This window comes from Perissodus microlepis, chromosome 5 (assembly GCF_051167445.1).
Source record: "Perissodus microlepis isolate ML-2025 ecotype Zambia chromosome 5, ASM5116744v1, whole genome shotgun sequence".
NCBI lineage: Eukaryota > Metazoa > Chordata > Actinopteri > Cichliformes > Cichlidae > Perissodus > Perissodus microlepis.
In genome coordinates this window covers 19,862,089-19,885,621 of record NC_140465.1, presented here as the reverse complement: position 1 = coordinate 19,885,621, position 23,533 = coordinate 19,862,089, and the positions used below count along the sequence as shown (strand labels likewise).

Sequence of the window (23,533 nt, the reverse complement as noted above, 5' to 3'; positions counted from 1 at the left end):
TGTAAATTTTTTAATGGCCTTTTTTATTGTTGTTGTTGTTGTTGTTGAAAGTGTTACTTGCTCCATTTGAAAGAAATATATTAATATAATATTCTTGTGCCAAAAGTTCCCATTCGATATGAAGGCAACTCAACACTGAGTTGACTCGCCAACATCTCAGTTGCCTTCGTAGTGTCATATACCACAAACACCACTCAAGATTAGTTTGGGTTTGTTTGGTTTTTTTAATGACCACAGGGAAAATTAGTTAAACTACTTCGTAGTACAGCCCTCAGGTCTCTGCAACGTGCACAATAAGCAATAATGTGTCACTGTGAGGCATAGAGCAATAACACACTTTTGAGATAACAAGGTTTGTGAAGTTTGCCAACACTTTTTTCAGTAAAGGATAAAGGATTACAGCCTGCCACCTTGTTCAAGGATCAGAAGATGCAAATTATCGGCGTCCACTGTGACCTCAGATTATTACGCAATCTGAAAAAAACACAAACAAAAAAATCAAGTTGCAGCTGATGTGTTCATTCAATGAAGAATGCAGTGAGCTCAACATATATTTTATACACTGACACGGTTTCTGTTACTTTAGCTGTGTGGGTAGGAAGATTTTATGTTACGTACAGTTATGAATTTGATGTAGACGTGGATTTAGAGATTTAATTTGGGGGTTGGACAAAAATATTACTTTAATCATTTAATTTATTTAATCATTTACAAATTCTTGCAATAATTATATGTTGTCCGTCATCTTGAGGGGCTCAATTATAATTGCACTAAAGCCATTTCATTGATATGTGTGTGCTTTTTCTTTTCTTTCTTTTAATTCTATGAATTCTTCATACATCAAGCAGGTAAATGTTTGAGGGGTGTTCAGAAGGTGGCATTTGCATTTTAAGCTGCTGCTGAAAATCTACAACATGCAGTCAAAGATGCTACCAGTGAAAATGAATGAGTGATTTTTACATTGTTAAAACATTAGAAAGTCATTAAAGAGACAGTGAGAACATTAGAAGGTCAAATTCAGAGAAAAGAGAGAAAACAGTGGTGAGGTCTGCAAGATAGACCTACACATCCATGGAAGAGGATGGTTTCTGTGGCTGAAGAAGGCTTTCCAGGAGCCGGGCATGTGATTGTCCAAGTCTATCATAAAGATAAGTGGCTGCAAAGTGCAGTGGTTTACACATTCACTTGATGATTGAAAGGTTCCTGGTTTGAATCCAGCCAGAGACACAAATCCCTTCAGGGTTTGTCTGGCGTGAAACTTTCCCACATCAAACATGCTGAGGATCCTGCTGTGGTGAACCCTTGTCACAATGAAGTAGCCAAAAGTAGTTTCTCCTTATTCTTCTGACATAAAAATAAGATAAAAGCTGGTTAAAACACATTGCTTAGCCTCAAGAAAAGAAAGTTTAGATTAGATTTTGCCAAAAACTATCAACAGATAAAACTGAGCTCCTACCTTACCAGAAGGACAGGTATAAAAAACGATGGAAAACTCATGATCAGAAGAAAATAACAATACCTGAAAAACAAGGTGCAAAGCTATACTTTCTGCACAGGTTCAGTGAAATGCAGCAAAGCTGGTGGACAATAACCTGGAGCAATCACAGGGGTTTTGCATAAGTCTTCTCCATGCTGAGCATAAAGACCAACAAAAAAGTCACAAATTAAGACAGCTGCATTAAAGCATCACAACGGAGGAAATCAGTGGTGATATCAATGGGTTCAGGTAACCATTTACTGCAAGAATTCTCAATGAAGTATAAAAAATAAGCATTTTATTTATTATTTATTGTCTTCATTTAGATTTCATTTCTTGATAAAAGTGGACTATGCATGAAAATGGCTCTTTATCAGCAGTTAATGCTGTGTTTTTGTCCATCCCCTTAAATTAAAGTTACAAATCTGTAAGTCTGGGTTCATCATAGTATTGTCTTTACTATGATTTAATAATCAACTTAAATAACATCAAATTATGTCAGTGTCCAAAAATATTTGCATCTAACTGTAAAAATGATTTTTATTATCTGTCTTTAATGGCAATCCACATCATATTTTTTATATTATTTACATTATTTATGCACATTTGTTTTTATACTAACCTGTAATTTGTTGATACAGGTATTACAGGATTGTTATTTTTTATTACCTGTAATTTGTTATTAATTTGTTATTATATAAGTCTAAGTGAACTTCTAAGCAACAAATTACTTCTACATTTTGGTTTGGTGTATCAGCTTGTTCCCACAACACTCTTTGTATTTGTGGGATATGTACAATCACCATGTAGTTTATTTGATGGAAACATTTTTTGAAGCCTTTTAATTGCATGCATTATGTACTTAATATCAATACCTTTCTAACATGGCACAGAGGTTTTTTACAGGGCTTTGCAAAAACAAAAATTAATAATAGTAATAATAATAAATAAGTAAACTTTTGCAGTGGCGAGCTAGTTTGATATAGTAGCTTCCTGTCCTGCTGTTCTGGAATACTGATTGTGAGAAAAACAGTTTTGGTGGACTCATTGCATATTTAAAATAAATTTGCCACCCTGATTGTAAAGGTAACAGTCTTCTTGTGTATTTTAAGCCACACAGTCTGCAAAAGATTATTAACCCCACATATAGTGCTAAGAATTTTTTTTATCACGTTTTATTTTTTGACACTTTCAGCATAAGTTATTCAGACTGGCTTAACTATACTGGTAAGTATGTGTGTGTGTGTGTGTGTAGGTGTGTGTAGGTGTGTGTGTGTGTGTGTGTGTGTGTAGGTGTGTGTGTGTGTGTGTGTGTGTGTGTGTGTGAGAGAGAGAGAGAGAGAGAGAGAGAGAGAGAGAGAGATGCTGCATTCAGCACTACTTGCATAACAAATTACGCAAATTAAATATGCAAAAGTACAGCTGAAAAGAAAATAAATTATGAACTTCAGGCAAAACAGGAAGAAAATCAGGATAAATATTTATTTGAAAGTTATACAGAACTAATGCCAGAGACTGAACTTTATTAAAAATATAATCATATTAAATCATTACGTTTTTTCCTCTTCGTAAAAAACATTGCAATTACGTCATCATATAATGTAAAAAAATTGATTTTATAAACTTGAATTTGCACTCATGAATGTGTAACAGATCTTTGTGACGCTGAGTTAAAAACACTATTCCGCCTGTGGCTTTATTGACGAAGGCGTATTTGAGCCCATTAAGAAAAAAAATGACTTTCGATCATTTTGATTTTCAGATTAAAGTCGTAATTGTATTTCGAAAAAAAGTCGAAATGTGGAGAGATTACAGTTGTTGTTTAAAGCTGCCAAACAGTAATCTCCACATTTCGTTTTCTTTCTTAAATGATCATCCATACATACATACACACATAGTCTATCTTTGTGTGTGTGTGTGTGTGTTTCTTTCTTTCTTTCTTTCTTTCTTTTTTTTTTTTTTTGTCAAACACCGAGAAGGATTCTTCCCGCAGGACAGATACCGAGCACGCCCACACCCACGGAACACCTGTGGGCGTAACGGATTTTGACAGGTAAGCACGTTTCTTCACCGTCATGCTCGCACTGTCCCTAAGAGGAGGCTGTTGGTCATGTTATAACATCTGCACGCACAGTGAATTGCTACATGCTGAAAGAATTCTATCAGATCAAAAAACAAAACAAAACAAAAAACGATTAAGGAGTGAGCTGGACTTCACTGAGTAGTCGGCTGCTGGCCCGACAGTCTTGCAAAGCTCGGTTTGTGGCCTCACAGTCGGAGAGTTGGGTAACAATTAGGTAACATTTAGGTAAGCTCGTGCATATCTGCATGACACGGTCCCCAGCCCGTCACTCCAGAAACTCGGGGACTTGTGTCAGTGTTACCATTAGGTAAGCTCTCTGCACAGCAGCATGGCAGACTCTCTGTGCAGGCTCTTCCATTCCTCCACAAAGACCACTTCAAAAACTGTTGAAGAGCGTGGCAAGTGGGGCAGCAAAAAGGAGTTCATTCTGTCTGTGGCCGGTGCTATTATTGGACTTGGCAACGTGTGGAGATTTCCATATCTTTGCTACAAGAATGGCGGGGGTGAGTATTTCTGTTATTCTCCCCCTTACTTAACCAAAGTGCAGTGTGACGTCTGAACCTCCGAAACTCTTCGTTCCCATAATAAAAAAAACACACACACACACAGAGAGAGAGAGAGAGAGAGAGAGAGAGAGAGAGAGAAGAAACAGACTATGACCAGTAGACTATTGTTTTATTAATCGCAGATGACTTTTTCTTGGTTGAGGGAGGGTTGATAAGCAGCTTAGTTTTCATCCCCGTTTCCTTCTGTCCCACAGGTTATTGAAAAAAAAATACATTGCCAGATTTATTCTGGGGTTTTTTTTTTATTACAAAGAAAGTTCCTTTCGCCTTTTTTTCTAGCCTAATTTGAATTTTACTGATTAATCTACAGAGTTTTAGGCGCATGACAGAAGCAAACAACAAAAAGTGCGCTGGATCAATGCAACAGTGTTTTGGAAGAGGGCAGCAAGTTTACCAATCAGAACAAGTTACAAAGTAAACGCCATGTGATGATCTCAGTGTAATAAGCAGTAAAGTAAGTAAAACATCCCAAAAATCGTTATATTAGTAAATGTTTACAAGAGAAGCAGTCGGTTAAACCATCGTAACAAATGCCACGGGTATATGAAGCTGGACCAGAAAACAAGCTCAAGAACCGCCTTTCAGTCAAAGCGCAGGGCGTGGAGCCGGAGTCAGCGTGGTTTTCACGAGCCAGTCTCAGCGGAGACTACACACCTGTTACGTAACGCAGTACCGAACCGCTGCAGTGCGCACAAAGTCCCACAGTGCATACTTTTCGCATACGGAGCTTATTATCACCACTCCTGGCTCACATCCCAGGATTGCTCCTCACCAGAAAACAGTCTGTCCACACGGATGCACAGACCGTGGAGCTGCTCATAGTGTCGTTTGTTATACACAGTAGCGGTTTTAGATACGGGCGACACGGGCGGTTGCCCGGGGCGGCATCGTGGTGGGGGGCGGCATCACGGGCATCGGCGGGGGATTCTCTGGCTGGAGCAGCATCTAATAACCAACTCGCAAAATAAAACAAAATAAAAACAAACCAACAAACACGAAAACACCAGACATCATGATACAAACTTATTATTTGCACCGATGTTTTTTCGAAATTCTTTACACGAAAAGTGAGCGCGAGAGCCCTCGGTGCGCCTGCTTACTGCTGAAGTCAAGTAAACTTTATTGTCATCTCCGCTTCATACAGTCCAGTATATAGAGAGACGAGACGACGAGGCTCCAGTTACAGCAGTGTAAGTCAACAAACAATATATATAGGAAGAGTAAGAAAATAAATATTTAGGACTCGGGATAAAGGGATCAATAACAATTTAAAATTTAAAATTTACAGTTTGATGATGCCAGAGGGAGTGTTTTCCCAGGGCGCCAAACAGGCTAGGACCACCACATGTGTGATTTTAATAAAGTGAAAGTGTGGAAGATCAGCAGTAGGGTTAACCGGTATAAACGAACCCAAATGTAGTCGTTTGAGATTTATGTGGGTAAATGAAACAAAATGTGTCATCAGAGGATGACACAAAGATGAAGTGCTTTGGCAGTATGTTCTAAACCATGTCAATATGTCAATTTTAATGAGATTTATAACAAGAAGAGGAGCGATTTGGCACCAAAAACAGGTTCTGTGCCTCGACAGCTGCAACTATTAATCTCAAAGAGGGTTAAAGGCCACATTTACCAGCAAGTTTACTTCAGCTGCCAGAAAGGTGTGAAAGAATGTGTTCTTTGACACTTCAGTAAATTACTTACAGCTCTTTCTGCTGCCTTCCCTCCAGAAATACATGATACTTTCAGATTTCAACATGTAAGCTAAATCAAACCCAGCCTGTCCCGTCTCAGGAACAGGAGCTGCAGCCCAGGAGTCTTGACTTTGCCTTTTTTTTAATGTTAAATAAAGCCAGGTTGGCAGAGTACAAATTTGTTAAACTGGACACTTTAGAACAGGATCTCAAGAGCGACTGGGTTTCTAAATCTACCCGCAAGCTTGACTTGCTGTATCACCTTTGTTTACTTGCTATACCTAAAAAATGTTGAAGAGTTTAAATTTTTAGAGGTTACCTTAGGTTTCACCCTTACATTAAGAAATCAAGCCTAACACTTGAATGCAGCGATGCTCTCTCACTTCCATAACTGTATGTCATGCTGAACCACCAGATCACTTCACAAATGTCATATACGTCTTATACGTATATACGTCATATATTATCTGCAGCCTCTAAAAAGATTTGCCCATCCCTGTTCTGAGCAAATGAGACTGTGGAGGGCCTAACCAACGCACTGCTTTTGCACAATCAGCCTTCTCCTATAAAGAAAATAATGCTTTAAATGTGCATCCAAGTAATTTGAAAACTTGTATAGATTTCCATTACATTTGATGAGTGAGCATTAATGTCATTATTATGATTGCTGCTTTTTACCAAACAGATATAAAAGGCAGGGGAGTATTTTCATCACGCGGCCAGCTGGATGAGTGGGCAGCTTGTACACCCAAGTAGAAGTGGTGTTTCAAATAGATCCCACAGGTGTATCTGCTAAAAAATCTCAGCCTCAAGGTCAGGGGTCAGAAGTCAAGTTTTCTAAAAATCTTGTGGATATGATAACTCAAGAAGGAAGTTACCTAACATTTTGAAATCGATACCATAAGTGCGTCTACTAAAAATCTCCAACGAGTTCGAATCTCAGTGACCTTGAACTAAAGGTTAGAGGTTAGAGGTCAAGTTTTGTGAAAATCTTGTGAATGTGATTACTTGAGAAGAAGGCAATGTAGTGTAGTGATGTAGAGATACCACAGGTGCATCTATTAGCAGGCTGAGCCACCGCCAGTATTTTAATTGTTGTATAATTCTGTATGTCGGATTAACACTTTGATACATTTTGCATAATTTTCCATTTGTCAGCATGTGTATCTGTAGGTATGCATGTATGTGTGTGTGCTTGCACATGCATGTAGGTGTGAGTCTTGGCATATCTCTGCTGATAGACTTTATAAATCCGTCTCTCTGGACAGCAAATGGAATTGAGCTAACAGCTGAATCAGATAAAGAGCATTGATCCCCTTGTGTGATTCATTTCGTACATAGTGTTTGAAAGAAATAAACAATAAATAGGCTAAACAACAACAAAAGTGACTTGTGGTGGTTTCGCCAACACCTTTAAATATCCCTCAGAGACCCTGCCTATTCATTTAATGGACATTTGTTTTTGGACTTTTGACTTATTCGAGCTACTGAGTCCTGATGTGCTCAATAGAGGACAATGATCAAGGATATCTCATGTGTTTGTGTGGCCTATTTTAGCTCCAAAGAGGCAGGAAATCACAAAAACAGTTAAACTGAAAGATACTATTTTTCTTGGTTATCAGGAGGATATAATGTCGTTACTGTATTTCGTCCCTGTTATTTTAACTGTTAACATTTGCTGCCCTCAAAGCAGAGCCAAGCCATATGTTGTTTACTGTTTATTTTTTCCTACCTCTAGGTGCTTTCTTAATTCCTTATGTCCTGTTCCTTGTGACCTGTGGCATACCTCTATTTGTGCTGGAGACGGCACTGGGCCAGTACACCAGTCAGGGGGGGATCATGTGCTGGAGGAAGGTCTGCCCCTTGTTTGAAGGTGAGCTAACCACTGGGATTGTGGTGAAGCAGATCAATGAAGAAAAACTGAGGGAATGCAATGTTAACAGTTATGTTGTTTCCAGGCATGGGATACACCAGCCAAATGATCATTTTCTATGGAAGTATCAGCTATATTGTGATTTTAGCCTGGGCTTTTCTCTACTTGTTCTCTTCCTTCTCTGGAGAGTTGCCATGGGCCACCTGTAATAACACCTGGAACACAAGTAAATTCAATTTTCTGTCCCACATATACATCAACAAATTACTAACTTAATTGGTAAATGAATTGGAAGTATGTAAAGATTGGATTGAAATGTTAATATGCAAATATTCACACAACTGTACATTTATGAAATACTAAAGCTAATGTTCACAATATTTAATGCAGTATTCACTTGTTGAAGTGTCAGCAGAGCATGTTTAACAAGATTTTGATACATTTCAGATCGTTGTGTAGAAATAAACAACTACAATACTACTGCCAACTGGACATCACCTGTGAATGCATCATCTTCTGTTTTAGAGTTTTGGCAGTAAGTCACAAATCAGAGATAATTTGTTAACAATCCTCAATATTGTTGCAAAATTTATGTAAATTCAGATACGTATATTACACGCATTACATGGCTGTTAGCATTAATGGTAATTAATGGTAATTTATCATGTAGTTTGGAGGGCTTCACATTCACTATATTAAGTAGACCTACTTAGTACAAGAGTAGATCCACTTTTTTGCCTCACTTTTGAACTCCCTTAATTCTTTATACCATAGATTGAACAAGGTGCTGGAAACATTTCTCAGAAATTTGCACCACATCCCAAAGGTGCTGTATTGAATTGAGATCTGGGTACTGTGGAGGCCAGAGGGGTACTCAATGTCATATTCAAGAAACTATTTTGAGGTAATTAGAGCTTTGTGACATGGTGCATTATCCTGCTGGAAGCAGCCATCAGAAAATGGGCACATTGCGATCATAAAGGGATGGACATGATCAGCAACAAAAGTTAGACAGGCTGCGGTATTTGAATATCGCTCAATTCATGTTGTTTACGTCAGTTCATGTTGTTTACCATCTGAATGTGTGAGCAAAAATCAAAGCTCATCAAATCAGGAAAAACTTTTCTAGACTTCAGTTGACCGACTCTGGTGAACTTATTGGAGCTATAGCCTCAGTTTCCTGTTCGTAGGTGTTTGGAGTGGCACCCGGTATGGTCTTCTGCTGCTCTCCATCTGCTTTCATGTTTGATGCATTTTGCATTCAGATATGGTCTTCTGTACGCCTTGGTTATAACAACTAGTAATTAGGGTTACCAATTAGCGGTATTGGCCTTGTTGATGACCTCTGGCATCAGCAAGCTAATGGTTTTCTTTGACCATTAGCTATAAACTGTGGATGGTGGCATAATCCCAGTAGATTAGCGGTTTCTAAAATACTCGAGCCACAACTGGCTTATCTGTAATCACGTTCAGAGTCATGTAATTCGCACTTCTTTCTCATGTTGATGATCACTTTAAAGTTCAGCAGGTTGTTTTGACCACATCTAAGTGCATGAATGCACCGACTTGCTGCTATCCTGCTGGCTGATTAGATATTTACATTAATACAGAGTTGTACCTAATAAAGTGGCCAATGAGAGTAAGTGTCATTAATTATTGTTTTTCTCTGGCTTTAATTGCTATGATAAGAGACTATGATAACAGATCTTTTTTGCAAAACACTTATTTGCTACTATTTGATGAGTACTATAATAAGTATCATTTGATACTCATTATAGTATTCTGTGTATACTGGCATATACTATATAACACCAGTATAGTTTTTAAAGAATTTTACTTGACTTTTTAAAATGAGAAGTACAAATTTAGAGGAAATTATAGGTTAGGAGTATGAAATGTCATGTGTCTGTTAAGCAGGGTTAAACTGTTATGACACATTTAAAATGTGTAGAACACCAAAACTAAATAAAAAAATCTTACAGAAATAGCCCACATTTTGATAAATGTTTAGTGTGAAGATGCTTTAGATACAAGTAGTTTTTCTGAAGTGTCTGTTATTTCTTTTGGCATTTTGCTGTCAGTGTGTAGAGATCTACAAACTGTTAAACTGATGTCTCAGTCACTTTTTTTGATGTTGCTCTGTTAGGGTGGAGCGTAGTTGCCCCTGGCATTAAACACTTAGTTTGGCCATAATAACTGAAAACACCCACGTACTGAAGGTGTGAAGGCTTTTAATTGCATGTTGAAGCTTGTGTCATTCTAAATAGTTTCATGAGCTTCAACTTCAACAGACCTTTCATGCCAAACCCAATGCCTTGTCAATCTATATGTAAGCACTTTAGTAGTCTACTGCAGCGGTCTCCAACCTTTTTTGCGCCACGGACCGGTTTATGCCCGACAATATTTTCACGGACCGGCCTTTAAGGTGTCGCGGATAAATACAACAAAATAAAACTAGTACCGGTACCAAAAAAAGAAGATTTATTCATAACACACGTGAAAAGACCCAGAAAAACCGAGTTAACGATAAAAACGATAACAAAATAACGCTGAAAACCGATAAAAACCCTGAAAACCATACATTTCACACCTGAGCCTCAACTCTCGCGGCCCGGTACCAAACGACTCACGGACCGGTACCGGTCCGAGGCCCGGGGGTTGGGGACCGCTGGTCTACTGTGTAAGTATGCTGACATCAGTTTTCTAGCCACACTCACTGCATCTTCATTTTTAAAGTCTTTGTGTATTAACTAGATTCAAAATTTTACAAAGGAGTAGGTTTTACCCAACTACATATATTGGTTTAAAAGACCGTTCCATACACTGATAGTACGTCTTCTTTCAGGCGTCGGGTGTTGAATATATCCAGCGGCATAGAGAACTTGGGAACCATACAGTGGGACCTTTCTCTGTGCCATCTTCTAGCCTGGGTCATCTGCTACTTTTGTGTTTGGAAGGGAGTAAGATCCACGGGAAAGGTAACACTAAAAGGAAAAATGTTGAGTTGCATTTTATACCCTCAGCAGTTTTCAGCAGTTGTCACTGGCTTTCAGGTTCTTCAGGGAATCATTCAGATTCATTGACATTTCATGTTGCACAGTGTCTTTGTAGCTGTTGCCAATTTTATTGTGAAAATCTAATTTTCATTTATTTGGAGTTTTCTAGAGATAGACAGATGTTTTGCATACTTTCTAATCTGGATTTGTAAACTTTTAGGCACACCTGTTTCCCTTCACGACCTTTATATATCGGTTTGTTGTCTAAGCATGAAATTACATCACCTACTGACATAAAATGTAGTTAAGTTGTTGTGTAGTGAGGTGAGAAAATCAGTGGCTGCATAATAGAAGGGTTATAAAAATCCCAAATTGTTTCGGTACTGAGCTCAAATTACTTACTTGCCACTACTTGTTCTCAGAGTGATTAAGGTGTGGTGTGAATCCTTTATCCTGTCTTCCTTCTCTCACCCGAACCGGTCGCAGCAGATGGCCGCCCCTCCCTGAGCCTGGTTCTTCCCACTGTCACCAAAGTGCTTGCTCATAGGGGGTCATATGATTGTTGGGTTTTTCTCTGTATCTATGAAGCGCCTTGAGGCAACTTTTGTTGTGATTTGGCGCTATATAAATAAAATTGAATTGAATTGAATTGAATTGAAGAAAAATGAAATGATCAGAGCTCCCAGTTGTCCACTGCTTTTTTTTTCCCCCTTCAGGCTGCCGCCATGGCAGTCGTTCAGTCTCACATTTGCACATGCCTGGCTTTCATACAGTGTATTCGAATCACACCACAACACATAACAGCCGAAGTTGGCACAAAAGAGGGTTATGAAAGCAAGTTTTGCAACTGTTATGTAATATACAGCATCCTTTTAATAAACAAAGGAAAATATAGCAATATTATGTTCTTGTACTTCTTTATGTTAATTCTTGATCCAATGTGTCGCACATGATTTAAATTCTGGTCATGGAAGTCGCAGTTAAATAAGAATGGTATTATGCATTTGGTGTTACCTCCAAAGACCAAATGCAAATATTCACACAACTGTGAATATTGTTCACAGTTGTGACTTGTTGAATAATATCTTGATGCTGACATTAACAGCATGGCCTCATCATAGCGTGTGGTCATAAACAAGTAATCCTTAATTTAAAACCTAATTTATTTTTTTATATATATATACAGGCTGCATATTTCACAGCCACGTTCCCCTTTGTCCTGTTAATCATGCTGTTTGTCAGAGGAATGACCCTTCCTGGAGCCTTCCATGGTATCAAGTACTACTTGTATCCCAATCCTGAACGGCTCGCTGACCCACTGGTATGATTCAGCCTCATTTCTTAATTGTGTCAGACATTTCTGCAGCGGTGTTTATGAACTAATAACTTGGTTTACAGGTCTGGATGGATGCTGGAACACAAATATTTTATTCCTATGCCATATGTTTGGGATGCCTAACTACACTTGGGAGCTACAACAAGTACAACAATAACTGTTACAGGTGAGCTCCTCACGAAGATGTGACAAACATTTTAGTTTGTATGTCAGTGGCTGTCTCCAAATACTTTGCCACTAAATGTGTTTACAGCAGCTTTCTTACTTTCTGAAAGGCTTTAGCACTGGTCTAAGTAAATAACACATCAAGAAAACACATACTTGAAAATTATTTTGATTACAGCACTTGTAATATGTGCATCCATTACCCCTTCTATTTTTATTAACCTTTAAGCACAGGTAGACATTCAGTCACCTTACAAATCACTTTTCTATCTTACTAACCTCTTAAAGCACTTTAGACTACAGATCACATTTTAATCACACATTCATGTAGTGCTTTATTCCATGCACTTTATTATTTATGTATTCTATGGGCAGACTCCAGTAAAACCATACTGGATTACTGGCAACCGCAGTCCTTGTTTTTTGCTCTCAAGGAGATCCCTGAGAATCTGTAGCAGCTGTAGAACTGGTTTATATACATCTGCACTGAACTCACTAAGGCTGCAAAGAAAAGCAATCTGTGCTGAGAAGCACCTTGTAAACTGAATTAGCACCTCAAGCACTACCGCAAACAGAATATTAACCAGTGGGTAACAATGAAAGTGTTTCCCACAGCCCATTATCTTTTTGTTGTCCTAAAAAAATAGTGACATTATGCTTTCTTTCTGATTTGCAGAGACTCCTTTTATCTTTGTTTGTTGAACAGCGCGAGCAGCTTCATGTCAGGCTTTGCCATTTTCTCAGTTCTGGGTTACATGTCGCAAAAGCAGGGTGTCGACATTGCTACAGTCGCTGAGTCAGGTATGGATGTCAGTCTGAAAAGTATTTCAGTTTGGCTTTTTTTTACCTCATCCATTATGCAAAAACTAAAGACAGATTAACATGAAAACTTGTGATTTAGTTTCAAAGTTGATCCAAGTACAACTCTGGACACAAGAATTTTTAAAAGAGCTTCTTTAACACTGCAAGCAGATTAGTTCTTTCACACAACACATGCATCACATTGAAATAAGAGGAAAATGTCATCTAGATGTTCTCAAGATAATATCATGAACTCAGCTGCAGCTCAGTTCATGGCAGCAGTTTTCAGCCTTGGTCGAGGTGTATGAGCCCGAACTGCTCTTATTTTTCATTTTTATAGTTAGGATTTTTAGACTTAAATTTTAAAATTATCCACAAGCATACAGGATCAGCTCTGGCACTACTGACTTTTGACACCATAAGGCATGATGCTGGGGAATTTTCACAAGCATGGAATGATTGTCCCTTATTTCCCAAGACTTGGAGCAGCTTATGCTTGTAATGCTGAAACGTCTGTACTCCATGCTGTGTAGTGTGTGCTCAACTACTGCCAACCAAAATTGAGTAAGAATGCCACCCAGGGTTTCTGTAGTCAATAACAACCCCAACACATGAATGCAGCACACATTTTATTATCAGATGGTCTGTCAGTCAATATCATAGAGCAATATTTGTATTTTTGGCCATCAGGCTGTTCTATTTAGCAGTAGCAATAATTAGTTATTATTAATATTTCTTCCCTCACACCCAACTGGTCACAGCAGATAGCCGCCCCTCCCCTGAGTCTGCTTCTGCCAAAAGTTTCTTATCATAAAAAGGACGTTTTTCCTTCCCACTGTTGCCAAAGTGCTTGCTCATAGAGGGTCAAATGATCGTTGTAGTTTTTTCCTTTTTTCTCTGTATTATTGTTGAGTCTTAACTTTAAAATATAAAGTGCCTTAAGGAGACTGTTGGAAACATAAACCTAATGCATCTATCTTTCCCGGCTGTTGTTTTGAACTACTATGTACAAAAAAATACTACTATTATGGAAAATGTTGTTTTCCATTAACTACAACCTGCTTTCTGGAGGCATATCGCATTCCTCAAGGGACTATGCATGCCTTTTCTATCTACAGAAAGTACACCGTCTTTCAAGGTTTTACATTTCAGTAAAAAATTTCTCGCATCATTCTGGAGGAATCGTAGCGCTCTCTGCTTCTTAAAACATAGCTTCTCTTCACTGAGGTTTACGGACATTCATTTATTTGCAGCTCTCTTAAGGTAGCACCACAGAATTTCTGACTTCTTAATTTCAGTTTGAATTTAGGCCTATTTAAATATATATAAGAAATCAGCACCTTACTGGTAATTCATTTTCTATTCCTACCGTTTAACATGTTTCAGATTTATTTAATCCAATCTGCATTTCCTTAACAGTTGTAAAACTCCGTAATGATCATAAAGTTGTCATTTAGAGACACTTTGGCATCTGTTTTCACTTTGTAGGTCCAGGCCTTGTTTTCATAGTCTACCCACAAGCTGTGACCCTGCTGCCTTGGCCTCAGGTCTGGTCTGTGTGCTTCTTTGCCATGATCATCTTGTTAGGAATAGATGGTCAGGTGAGTTGCAGATTTTTATATCTCCTAAGAAAATGTAATGCAGTATTGTTATTTTTTATATTCTGGTTAACTTACCTCGACACTAGCCTGTCTTTGTGTAATTCTCAAGTTTGCAGGTCTTGAAAGCATCATGACCTCTTTGACAGATGTCTTCCCCTCCCATTTAAGGAAAGGATATCACAGAGAGCTTTATCTGATGCTGATCTGTGCGCTTTGCTATCTGTTTGGCCTGCTATTGGTGTCACAGGTGAGATGTTTAAAAACAACATAATTATTATAACTTTCATGCCTGAAATTCATTTCATAAAAGTTGGAACAGTGGCAATGCAAGACCGGAAAAATGTAGTGCTACAAAAAAATGATGGTTGTGTAAATCTGAATATTTAATGGCACCTGCTTCTTATATGGATCTTGTGCAGTGTTTTGTAAATGCCCCAGGCTTGGTGGGCTTGGTATCATGGGTATAACAAAATGGAAATCAAAACAAGGGAAGCACAAAAATCACATGTCTGCATGTGCTCAGGGGAGTCTGGGTGTCCTGCGAGGACACTTCAGGTGTATGTAGTACTGGGCCCGTTGCTGTGGACTTTTAGTTCCTTCACAACAATAGTGAAACCACGCTTTGAATTAATAGCAATGTCAGGTTTGGTGGGTGTTGAATTCCCTTTGTTTCTGATTCTGTTCAAAATTCTTATTGATACATTTGTGTGGGACATGATGGACTCATGATCACAACCTTGCTTTTTGTGTATGATGTGGTCCTTCAGGCTTCATCAAGTGGCAGTTTGCTGGAAAATGGGAAGCAGCAATGATGAGAATTACCACCTTGAAGTCTGATTGGATTGGAATGCCTGCTCCAAGTTGGTTGGCATTGCTGCCACATGTAGAAAAGTTCAAGTACCTCAGGGTCTTAAGTGAGAAGAGTGGTAGGAACAGTGACAGGGATGTTCATAGCCTCACTTATAACCATGAACTATGGGTTGTGGTCAAAAGGACAAGATTGGAAATAATTAGCAAAAATGGATGTACTTTGAAGGGCATCTGGGACTTAGGCTTACAGTTACAGAGCAGTTTGGTCAATTTGTAGGCGAGGTGTTTTTAGAAGGGTTAGGAAGGATGGCCCAGGCAGGACACAACAGAGTGATGGGGTGTGGGAATCTCATCAACCCAGACCTGAGTGGAGAAGCGGCTGTCTTTCAAAACTGCAGCAAATGGTTTCTTCAGTTCACAAAGAGCATATTAACCTAATTAACCTAATTTATTGGTAAACATGCCCCTGTCTGGAGATTTATGAAATTTGTTGATGAGATTTTGTCCTAATGCTTCTTTTAGTATAATATAGAGTTCACTTTGCTTTCTAAATTTGTAGGAAATCAAAGTTGTTGAAAAAAGGGATATACTAGATAATAAGTGTGAATAGCTTCAAGATTAACATGATGAATGTTTTAATTTTAGGCTGGTGCATACATTCTGCAGATCTTCGATCACTATGTTTGCAGCGGTCCTACTCTGCTGCTGATGGCAATTTTCCAGTCAGTTACAATTGGATGGATTTATGGTAAGGCAATATTATTATTGTTATAAAAGTCTTTGGTTTTTATGTCTTTTTATAGTGACGTCCTAATAACTGTCCACTATTATTACCAAAATATATCTTGTAATTCTCTATACATGCTGTATATGCATGCACATGTAGGGCTGGATTTTCAGCACAAAGCCTTTTTTGTCATTAAAAAGCAACTGTCAGAACCTGCTAAAGAGGCACAGTATCAACTGAAAGATGGGGATGCAGGTTTTTTTTGCTATTGAACTTATTGCATCTTATCGGATTCAGTGTTATTTGGAAGGTATTTGCAAGATGTTACTTTTTCGCATAATCAGCACGAGTGGATAGCTGAATGGTGTGAGTCCCCAAGCCCCCCACACCCAGCCCTGTATCTTTTTTTCTTATATTTAGCTTTCAAGGAGTCAGATTATCTTATTATATTTTTTAAGTTGTCTTGAATAATACTCCAGGCTTTCTGAAGGTATTTCAAGGTTTTTCTTTGGACATTGGCTGTTTTCACTTATTGTCAGTCCAGTTCTTGTACCGGCCCATTTTCAGAGAAATGTTTTGTTTGTTAAACACATAATTCAAGGGATGAACTAGTGTTGTGTCTACAAATAAAATACAAGCAAATAACTGATTTTATATTGTATCTTTAGGCAAAAACATAATTTATTCCCTTTTCTTTGGTTGATTTTATGAAAAAATGGCATAAAATAGTATTTTTGTACCAAAAAGGTGATTCTCAAAGAACTATTAGCTGAAAACCTGGCATATATTAGCATGGTATGCAGCGTGTCCTTAAAATAATTTGAGGAACCTGAACAATTGACAAAGGCCTCCTCCTTAAATTAAAGCTGAGAGTTTACAGCCCATATTCACTGTATAACTGTCATTTGAAAAAGTGTTCATTGTAAAAACCTTAAAAATATAATTTTGTTGTGGGGAAATATTAAAAGTTAAACACAAGTTTCTTTCTAGTAAACTGTCTCTGTTCTAGGTGCCGATCGCTTCTACACTAACATTGAGGACATGATTGGATACAGACCTCTGTCACTGATCAAGTACTGCTGGCTCTATGCCACCCCTCTCATTTGCAGTGTAAGTTTCTAAAGCAGCTTCTGTAAACAGTTTATCAATATGCTCTATTCTCATAAGATAAGATAAGATAAGATAAGATAAGATAAGATAAGATAAGATAAGATAAGATAAGATAAGCTTTATTAGTCCCACACATGGGAAATTCATCCCATAATGTTTATTATTTATATGTTTTCTTTTGAAGGGAACACTTATATTTTTGCTCCTGAGGTACACCCCACTGAAGTTCAACAACACATACACGTATCCTTGGTGGGCTTACTGCATTGGCTGGTTCCTCGCACTGTCGTCGCTTTCTATGATCCCAGTCACTATGATCTACAAACTGGCCAAAGGAAGAGGGAGTCTCTGGCAGGTCAGTGATGTTGTTAGTGTCGACTGTTAGTACTTTAGATTTTTAATGACCTGATAATAACTGACAATATTAATTCCTTTACCAAGCGTCTGAAGACCAGCTCCCAGCCTGCAAGTGATCTTCGAGGAATGGAAACGGAAATGATAAATGCCCATGATTCACTACGTGCCCCCAAATAACTGTTCAGCCATATTCACTGAAATGCAAATCTTTAAACGTACCTTTTAATTTGCGTTTTAAATAATACTTAAGGTGTGGGTCCTCTATTATGCACATATATGGTGGCTGGTGTTAATATTTTTTTATAAGGTGAAAGGGTCTATCTGAAGCACGAAATGTCTGAATATCTGTTAGAGGCTGAATGTATAAAATACTACACTGATATGGAACCTCTGATATGACTTTAATTTGCATTTCAAATACCTCAAACCCTAACAACAATAACATTTTTACTTGACTTTTTTCTTTAAACTCACTACGAACACACAGTCGTTGAGATTGAAAAGAAACTTACAATTTAGACAAACACAGTGAATAGAGATTTTAAAACCAGTGCTGTCAGCGTTAAATCTCGTTAAAATGACGTTAACGCCATAACCGCATTAACGCAGCAAATTTCCGTTAACGCGGATCGCCTCATGGCGTCAACGCGCCGTGCAGCCCCTCGCACCACGACAGCATAAACAAGTTTTTTTTTCTTTTTTGGAAACATAAAAGCGAGGTCTTTTAGTGTTTAAAAGTATTGAGCTGAAAACACATATTCACAGTTTAACACGTTTTTATGATGATTACTTTTTTAATGATTTCCTACATTACATCAACTGCTACTTCTGTTGTGTTTTTGTGATGTTTCATGGAAACAGACTCTTTTAGTGCCCCCTCCTTTTTTAATTACCTGGAACTGAGGAGTTTCTCCTTGACGTTTTCTGGTATGTGTTTCATGTTGCTTGTGCTACACACACATATCAGGAAACACTAGGCCTAACGACCCGTATGTATTTTAAGCATTCAGAGTATATTTCATGATATTCTTTTTTTTATCAACATGTATAATAAACCAAATAATTATTGCTCTTCAAGTCTGTCAAAAAGTGGTTAATGTTTGCTCCTTACACTTATAACTGAACTCCTAAAATGCCTTAAACATTACTTTTACTTTAAGGTGCATTGTATTTTCTTGGATTATTGTATTGGTTACAAGACTTTTTAAATGTGTCTTGATATTTGACCTTGAATTTGTATAATAAAATACTTTGGGGAATAATTTAGCTTTCACTGTGAAAGCTTTTCTGTAATTTAAGTGAACATGTTGAGAGAGTGTGACAGATACAGACTCTATGGTGCGGGCCAATCCATGACTGATCAGTTTCCATTGTGTCTTTGGAGCATTGACAGTTTGTTTGGGCTTGTTGTCATGCTAGAAAATAAAACTGTTGCCAATCACATGCTTTCCAGATGGCATTGCATGGTGGATGACAATCTGATGGCACTTTTCTGTGTTCATAATTACATTAATTTGAAAGATATGCAGTAATCAATATTTGATTGATGCTGCTCGTCATTTAATTGCTCTCGTGGTTTTATTTTTGTTCCTTGCGGAGTTAAAACTTATAACCAATACACATTGTAATAATCAATTTGGCTTTAAAACGTAATTTGTTTTGATAGTGATAACTAAGTAGGAATGTCTAACAGTTTGGTGGGTTAATATTGTCTACAGGTTATTTGCACAGCTGAAGAAAACACATTTTACTTACATTAAAAAGATATTTATTTAAAAAAAGCAAACAAACAAACAAAAGTTTCATTTAACTGGATACATTTGCTCTGAGAATTTTGATATCATCAGCTGGACGATCTTGGCTGTTCGTCTCCACCATCCCAATCCGGTTCAGCACTCCCATCCCCTGACACACTCTTCCAAAAATACTGTGCTTTCCATCTAACCACTGAGTGGGTGCGAGGGTGAGGAAGAACTGACTGCCATTGGTGTCCGGCCCCGCATTGGCCATCGCTAGAATACCGGCACCTAACAGGCACAGAGACATAATGAGAAATTATAAATGTCCTCACTATCAATTATTACACAGGTATTTATCGGGATCACTGGACTCAGTTTATTCAGCTGTGAACTAAAGAAATGTTTCAAAAACACCAGAAACCTTTACAAATTATTGGTATACATGAACTCTACTGAAGATTTGAATCTAAAAATAAAGCGTCCATATGTGAACATGTGCATACAAATACCAGATTAAGACATCAGTGCTGACACACACAAATGATTTGAAGGATTTGCTCCAGAGCCTGTCTTTATAAGCCTATAAAAGCCTTTCACCTACACATGTATTCCAGTGTTGTTCTTCTACGTGCATTACCTGTGAATTTTAGTTCTGGGTGTAGTTCATCCTCAAACTGTTTGCCAAAAATGGAGGCACCACCTCGACCTGTTTGGAAAACAAACATTACAAGTGGTGCATTGGATGAGTTTTCTGAAGACCATGAACATGTGAAATTAATCAGACAGTAGTGACAGGGCCACTTTATTAGGTATACATATAACTACTCATTAATCTAAAAACCTAATCACATAGCAGTAAATCTGCATGTAGACGTGTTCAAGACGACAAAGTTTCAACTGAGCATCAGAATGCAGAAGAAAGGTGATTTAAGTGACTTTGAACTTAGCAGGAGTACTTCAAAATTGCTGATCACACAACCATCTCCAGGGTTTACAGTCTGTAAAAGAGAAAATTCTCTGGGCAAAAATGCCTCGTTGATGCCAGAGGTCAGATAAGAACGGACAGACCTCTTTAAGTGATATGAAGCCAACAGTAATTCAAATAACAACAACCAAGGTATGCAGAACACAGCGTATTGAAGCGTGAAGCAGACGGGATACAGCAGATCACACTGCGTGCCACTCCTGTTAGTTAAAAACATGAAACTGAGGCTACAATTCACACAGCTGGTGTTAATGGTGTGGGAGATATTTTGTTGGCACACGTTGGGCCCCTTAGTACCAGGTGAACATCTTTCAAAAGTCAAAGCCTGCCTGATTATTATTGCTGACCATGCCCATCGCTTTATAGCCACAGTTTTACCCATATTCTGATGGCTGCTTCCAGTAGGATAATGTACCTTATCACAAAACTCAGATAGCCTGAAATTGGTTTGATTTACATTACAACGAGATCGCTGTACTCAAATACAGCACCTTGTTATACAATATTTGAAATTAACAAAACAAACAAAAAAAAACCCCACTATATTTTCAGAAATATTTGTGGGGTTTTTTGTTTGGTTTTTTTGTACTACTTCAACACTAAAGTGGCCCTCACATGAGATGACAGTGCCTGCAGTGGCCCACAGCTCATTCAAGTTTGAGACCCCTGCAATAGAGAATCTTTGATGAAAATTGAGATTAAATAGGAGATGTCCAGCAGACAAAGCTGAATGTTTCCAACACCTTGTTCAAGGTGTGCCATGAAGAATTAAGGCAGTTCTTTAGGCAAAAGGGGCTCCAACCAAGTATTAGCAAGGTGTATCTAATAAAGTGGCTGATTAGTATGTATAAAAGAGGATTCAATATTAAGAAAATTACATATTTTTCTGGGAAAAATACAGACATGCTTTTGATGGCAAAGAAAAAGAACAACTGTATAATATACAGTATTATACGCATCTGTAAATATTATTTGCATATGCAAACACACCGTTTAATGAAGTTCTGTATTAACAAATAAAGCATCTGGTTAAAAGTCATGTTAATCGTCTGAACACTGGATCTATATTAAGAGTTCTGACTGATTATAAAACTACGAGCATTAATATGCTGCTTCAACAGCCCTCATGATTCATATAAGAATTTTGGAACCTGGCTGGTTTACAGCCAAATGAGCGGGAATGTAATATTGGGCAGCATCAACACCAAAACTTCATTTATGGAGTTTGCTTTGTGCACAGTCATAAAACAGTCATGTCAGTGTATTAGGGGAGGGGGGGAAAAAACACAACACATTGTAAATTGGAACAATACGAAAGACATCTACATTTACTTAGCTGCATGTTAAAGTGACTGACATGTTTAGTAATCTATTCACCCTTAACCCACCTGTTCCTGTGGGATCTCCTCCCTGCACCATGAAGTCTTTGATGATCCGGTGAAACTTGGTGTTGTTGTAGTAGCCTCTTCTGGACAGCTCTGCGAAGTTCTTGCAGGTCTTTGGTGCATGGTTCCAGTACAGCTCCACCACAACAGTCCCCATCCTGCAACGCACGGCCAGTTAGCATGTCTTTAGCGGCTCTGAATAACAAAGGCTCTCTCTTAAACTAGTTTTTAGCGGAAACATGCTATGCTTCATGCGGTTTGTTAAAAAGATTGTGAAAAAATAAAATATGCAAAATTTATTAACGCAACAGACACCAACACTTCAGGTTCCTCAAAGCTAGCTGAGTTAGCATCCAGTGTTTCATTGGGGACTTACGTCGTCTCCAAAGCCACTGTGGGAGGCTGCCATGTGTCCGGAGGAATCCCCGACATTATCACCTCAAACCGTAAGCTACAACAGTTGTGAAAAAATGTTTAGTTAAACTTAAGTTCTAATAAGTAGCCAGGAATTTCTTAGCCCAGCGAATTCATTCAACACATTTCAAAAGGAGTTTCTTCTTCTGTGGTTTGCCGAGCATTTCCTTTGAATGTTGGAGAAAGGCTGCCATCTGCTGGACGAACTAACATGAAACCCCCTTTTTATTGTGTTGCTTACATTTAGCATTCTTTACCAGCATCAGCTTCTCAGAAGTTCAGATTAACAGACGACTTTTTAACAGTGTTGTTACTAAGAATAAACTGAAAAACTACATTACAAACCACATTTCATTGTCATTTAGGCTTTACTTTGTAAGAAAGAAAAAGGACCCTGTCTTAAAGTTTGGTTATCTGGAAATACATTTTGTCTTGATAATGTAGTTAGAGAGATTTCTAAATATGTATGATATAGTAAATACATTTAACAAAAGAAATTCATATCATTATCATCGCCAGTAGTAGTAATAATAGCAGCAGTAGTTTATGTCATTACTAATAAAGTGCTTCCAAGGTGCAGTAACACACGTATCTTATGCATCTGAAGGATCCCTGGTAAGATTGTAAGAAGAGACGCAGAGCCAGCCTCAGGGGGTGCTGATCCAACCGAGCCTGAAAAGGGAAAAGAACAAAGACATCATTTAAAAACTGGGGGAGGGGGTATGTGTGGTGTGTGTGTGTGTCCATTGCTCTGCTTGGAGTATTGCTATGTAGTATCTTAACTGGACAGAGACCTCTGATGTTGCGCCTGGAATCTGCTGGACCCACTCTCCGAGTTTGCAGCTTACAGCTCCTAATGCTAAATAAGCAGCTGGAAAATGTAGTGGCAACATGAGAAGTGAGCTGCAGGTGCTAGACAGACGTGACAGCACAGCATGTCTACAGCAAGTCTACACTGTTCAGCTACAGCATAAGCTGCTTACATATGAATCCCAGATTTTTGTTTAATGACTTCAGTTGAAGCTGAAAAGATTTTATTTGTCGTATATGTCATATTAATTTAACTTAAATGTCTTGATAGATAAAAATTACCAAATTACATCATCGTCCAAAAATTATACTGACATTACTCTGCATTTGTAGTTATCACTTGTTTCACTTTAATAAAATGTTGTCTTTTAAACTCAGATTTGATCCCATCATCTCTCCCGTTTAAGCTTTTTAAGCTTTATGGAGGTGAGAGGACAGACACATGGACAGACATGTGGACAGTCTGTCCTGCCTCTTTTCTGAAGAAATCTCTGCCTCTGAATCAACATCTTATGTCCTTCGGTGCATTTTTATTTCTGGAAGTATTCTTAAAAGCATTGTAATACATGTTCTGGTTCATGATGTCAAAGCAGGATTTGAATTG

The 23,533-nt window shown here is 38.1% G+C and overlaps 2 protein-coding genes across 2 annotated transcripts; one reads left to right on the top strand and one right to left on the bottom strand.

Moving 5' to 3' along the window:
- The first annotated feature begins 89 nt into the window (after window positions 1-89).
- Window positions 90-19,083, top strand: LOC146387206 (sodium- and chloride-dependent GABA transporter 2-like). The gene is made up of 14 exons (XM_084928630.1): window positions 90-4,063; window positions 7,559-7,693; window positions 7,779-7,919; window positions 8,141-8,228; window positions 10,539-10,671; window positions 11,876-12,010; window positions 12,088-12,191; window positions 12,867-12,991; window positions 14,480-14,592; window positions 14,702-14,839; window positions 16,048-16,150; window positions 17,139-17,239; window positions 17,424-17,594; window positions 17,681-19,083. The coding sequence occupies exons 1-14, from the start codon at window positions 3,889-3,891 to the stop codon at window positions 17,771-17,773; spliced, it is 1,755 nt and encodes a 584-aa protein (XP_084784756.1). The 5' UTR covers window positions 90-3,888; the 3' UTR covers window positions 17,774-19,083.
- A 270-nt stretch (window positions 19,084-19,353) lies between these two features.
- Window positions 19,354-22,760, bottom strand: ppil1 (peptidylprolyl isomerase (cyclophilin)-like 1). Its single transcript, XM_084928631.1, has 4 exons — window positions 22,082-22,760; window positions 21,709-21,863; window positions 19,973-20,041; window positions 19,354-19,623 (listed from the first exon to the last, which is right to left on the bottom strand). Exons 1-4 carry the CDS (start codon window positions 22,135-22,137, stop codon window positions 19,403-19,405), a joined length of 501 nt encoding a protein of 166 aa, XP_084784757.1. The 5' UTR covers window positions 22,138-22,760; the 3' UTR covers window positions 19,354-19,402.
- Between the last annotated feature and the right edge of the window lie 773 nt (window positions 22,761-23,533).

What these genes read in the sequence shown, in the direction of transcription:
- LOC146387206 (XM_084928630.1), top strand. Translation starts at nt 3,889, where the DNA reads ATGGCAGACTCTCTGTGCAGGCTCTTCCATTCCTCCACAAAGACCACT. An exon ending in TCTGTTTTAGAGTTTTGGCA is followed by an intron (nt 8,229 to 10,538) that starts GTAAGTCACAAA and finishes GTCTTCTTTCAG; the next exon opens with GCGTCGGGTGTTGAATATAT. An exon ending in GAAGAGGGAGTCTCTGGCAG is followed by an intron (nt 17,595 to 17,680) that starts GTCAGTGATGTT and finishes TCCTTTACCAAG; the next exon opens with CGTCTGAAGACCAGCTCCCA.
- ppil1 (XM_084928631.1), bottom strand. Translation starts at nt 22,137, where the DNA reads ATGTCGGGGATTCCTCCGGACACATGGCAGCCTCCCACAGTGGCTTTG. An exon ending in ACAGTGGCTTTGGAGACGAC is followed by an intron (nt 21,864 to 22,081) that starts GTAAGTCCCCAA and finishes CGTGCGTTGCAG; the next exon opens with GATGGGGACTGTTGTGGTGG. An exon ending in CCCAGAACTAAAATTCACAG is followed by an intron (nt 19,624 to 19,972) that starts GTAATGCACGTA and finishes TGTGCCTGTTAG; the next exon opens with GTGCCGGTATTCTAGCGATG.